Source organism: Mus caroli, chromosome 6, assembly GCF_900094665.2.
Source record: "Mus caroli chromosome 6, CAROLI_EIJ_v1.1, whole genome shotgun sequence".
Taxonomy (NCBI): Eukaryota; Metazoa; Chordata; class Mammalia; order Rodentia; family Muridae; genus Mus; species Mus caroli.
The window spans coordinates 35,026,495-35,030,019 of record NC_034575.1 but is presented as its reverse complement, the minus strand read 5'-3'; the positions used below and the strand labels follow the sequence as shown (position 1 = coordinate 35,030,019).

The window sequence follows — 3,525 nt, the reverse complement described above, 5'->3', positions numbered from 1 at the left end:
ATATATATATATATATATATATATATATATATATATATAATATTATATTTTTACACATATATATTTTTTCCACTTTATATCCTGCTCACTGCCCACCTCCTGGTCACCTCCTCCTACCATCCTCCCTCAACCCCCTTCTTCTTCTCCTAGTGGGTGCCCCCCCCTTAGTTTAAATAATAAAATTCAGCTGTTTTCTCTTCATTTCTATCCAAAGTGTTTATAGTCCTTAAATTTCAAACTTCATTCTGTCAGGGGAGCTGATGCATTGTAGAAATCCACTTTAAAGAAAAATTTAAAGCATCAGATGATCATTTTGTGTGGAAGCAACTATCTCTTCATGCTTGCTGGTGCTTTGGAGTTTTTACAGAAGGCTGTTTCACAGTGGTAACCTCTAACAAGCTGTCCACCTGTCCTTGTATGTTTCCAGATCACACACCCTGCTGGCTGTATGTCTCAGTTTATTAAGTTCTTTGGAGAACAGATCCTCATTCTTTGGAAGTTCGCCTTACTTCGAAAGCGCATTCTGATATTTTCTCCCCCACCTGTGGGTGTCGTGTGCTATAGAGGTAACCAATAGCCCAAGTGAGGGGCTCTTCCTAAATGCCCAGTACATATGCCCTCATCCTTTAGTTGTTGACCAACTTTGGAAGAGTTTGGGTCATTTCAATGGGATCAAGGCTTCTGATGGGAATTAGAGTATAGAGTCTGGAGGCAATGAAGATGGATGGGGAGGGGGCTTACCTTAGTATCTTCGAAGAGATAAGTGTCTGGGTTGAAGCCAGAATGGTGGATTGTGGGTAAGAGGTAAACTGGATCAGGTTAGCTGAAGTATGCAGGGGTATGGTTGAAGAAGAGTCTAGGATGATAAGGATCATGAGGAAAGTGGGGGTGTTGTGATCATAAAAAGAGGAAGAGCTATAAGAATATATTCTGGCACAGTGTGGGGGAAGAGGGTGCCTCAGTGGGCCTATGCCAAGGTATCCCTTTCCCCTGAGGGAAACAGACACACACCGATATAGTATAGAATATAGAATAGAATTTATTTAGGGCATGGGAAGGGGAGTTAAGAGGGTAGCAGAGGCAGAGAAAGGCAGAGAGAAGGAGAGAGTAGAGAAATGGGGGCCATGTGGAGAGACGGGGGAAGGGAATAGGGAGCAAGGGGGCAAGAGGTAAGAAAGAGGCAAGAGCATAAGGGAGAGAGGAGGGGCCAAGCAGCCCCTTTTATAGTGCCATGCCTACCTGGCTGTTGCCAGGTAACTGCGAGGAGGAACATACCTGGCTGCTGCCAGGAACTGTGGGGATGGAGCTTAGACAGAATGCCAACAGAGGGACCAAAGAGTAATGAGTTGTTTGGTGGTGGGCTAACTTGGGGCGTGATTGGTGTTCACTATTTGAGACATTTCCAGGGAGATGTTCATCAGGCAGTTGTGTGATTGGGTTAGGATCTCTGGGGAATAGCTGGGCTTGAGAGTGACATAAAGCCTATGTAATAACCTTGGAATGACAGCATCACCTGGAGAGAGTGAGGAATGAAGGTGCCAGGTGTAAGAGGTTGGTCGATAGTGGCTCAAGGGCAGGAGACTGAAGGAGAGCACGGAAAGGGGAGGACCAGAGGATGGGAGGTTCTATCGAGCCAGAGCCTTGAGGAGGGAGAAGGCCAGTCAGGTCAGTGAGAAAAATTCAGCATCTATTTGGTGATAAATTATCAATGAGAACTTTAAGATATCAGGTTCTGATATAACTGTCTCCTGAGGGCCTTTGCCAGTGCCTGGCAAATACAGAAGTGGATGCTCACACAATCATCCATTGGATGGAGCTAGAGAAAGTACCCAATGAGCTGAAGCCCCATAGGAGGAACAATATGAACTAACCAGTACCCCCAGAGCTCCTTGGAACTAAACCACCAATCAAAGAAAACACATGGTGGGACATGTGGCTCTAGCTGCATATGTAGCAGAGGATGGCCTGGTCAGTCATCAATGGGAGGAGAGGCCCTAGGTTCTGTGAAGGTTCTATGTCCCAGTATACAGGAATGCCAGGACCAGGAAGAGGGAGTGGGTGGGTTGGGGAGCAGGGGAAGGGGGTAGGGGTTTTCGGAGGGGAAACTAGGAAAGGGGATAACATTTGAAATGTAAATAAAGAAAATATCTAATAAAAAAAAAAGATATCAGGTTCTGCAGTGGGGCCCTGAAGATTTTCCAAGACTACCCGGTTATAGGATAGGTAGCACAAACAAAGCCTTCTCTGGCTTCTGAGACAACTTCCCATTGGCCTAGCTAAACGCTCGCTCGAGGCTGGGAAGGTTTGTTTGGGCTCATGGTTCTCAGAGTCCAAAAGAATGACACTGGCTTTTGGATTTGGTCAGCTTTTGAGGCCTCATGGTGGAAGAGATCATATATGGAAGAGGGCATTGGGGAGGGAGCAAACTCACTTATAACACTTTAGAGATAACTTTTTATAAGGGTAGCACCTCTGTGACCTAATTCTATCTTAGGGACCCTAATCTCCCAATATTATTATACTGGTGACCAAGCCTCAATATGGGGTTTGGCAAGAACCAACAACACAATGTAACAGCTTCATGTAGGACAACTGTTCTGAGGTATCGACCTGCTTGGTCTTGGGTGGGGGAGAAAGGAACAGGAGGAAAATTCCTCACTCTGGTGTCCCCCTCTTACAGTGTACTGTTGCTGTTGTCTGGCCAATGTGTCCCTGCCTGGCATTGGGGGCACCATCCCTGAGTCCAAGCCTTTCTTCTATGTGAACGTGGCTGACATTGAGAGCCTGGAAGTTGAGGTGTCCTATGTAGCCTGTGAGTATGGGGACCTCCCCACCTCTCCCTGTGATGTTTAATTCTGTAGTAGTGAGATTGCACTGGCTTGTGTGTGTTTGTGTCCCTTTGGGGTTCTTACCTCATTTATCCTGGGCTCCAAAGGTACCACAGAGAAGATATTTGAAGAGAAGCGTGAGCTGTACGATGTGTACGTGGACAACCAGAATGTAAAGACACACCATGACCACCTGCAACCCCTGCTGAAGATCAACAGTGCAGACAGGGAGAAGTACCGTCGGCTCAATGAGCAGAGGTGAGACGGCTCATCTGTCAGATGCGTGTCCTGTGTGCTAGTGAGTGCAGCCCAGGCCAGTGCTGTGCTAAAAGGGACTTGCAGGCCAGTCACAGCAGCACCCTAAGCAGGATGGTCCCGCGAATCTGCGAAAAGCCCACTCTATCACCACTTGAGCTTTCCCAATCTCCTGTGCTTTAGAAGGCTGGCATTCCTCCATCTTGCCCTCACACATGGGGGGTTCCTGATGGACTTAAGACTCTAAACCCCAGTGAAGGAACCAGTCACACTACCTCTCAGAAACACCCCAAAGACCTTTGCCTGTATGTTTGGAATACCCACTGACTGAGCATCTACACTGTGTGGACCCATTAGGAAGCTTGTGTATGTACACTGTTCCATGTAACTCTCAATTGTTTATGCTACAAAATGAAGAGTTAGCATATAATATGTACTATAT

At 46.6% G+C, this 3,525-nt stretch overlaps 1 protein-coding gene across 1 annotated transcript in view; it reads left to right on the top strand.

The window, feature by feature from the left end:
- Positions 1-3,525, top strand: part of Kiaa1147 (KIAA1147 ortholog) — a 30,047-nt gene that overhangs the window by 23,891 nt on the left and 2,631 nt on the right. Inside the window, exons 5-7 of the mRNA XM_021165104.2 lie at positions 428-566; positions 2,681-2,812; positions 2,936-3,086. Of these exons, the coding sequence (XP_021020763.1) occupies positions 428-566; positions 2,681-2,812; positions 2,936-3,086 (422 nt within the window). The remainder of the gene's footprint in view (positions 1-427; positions 567-2,680; positions 2,813-2,935; positions 3,087-3,525) is intronic.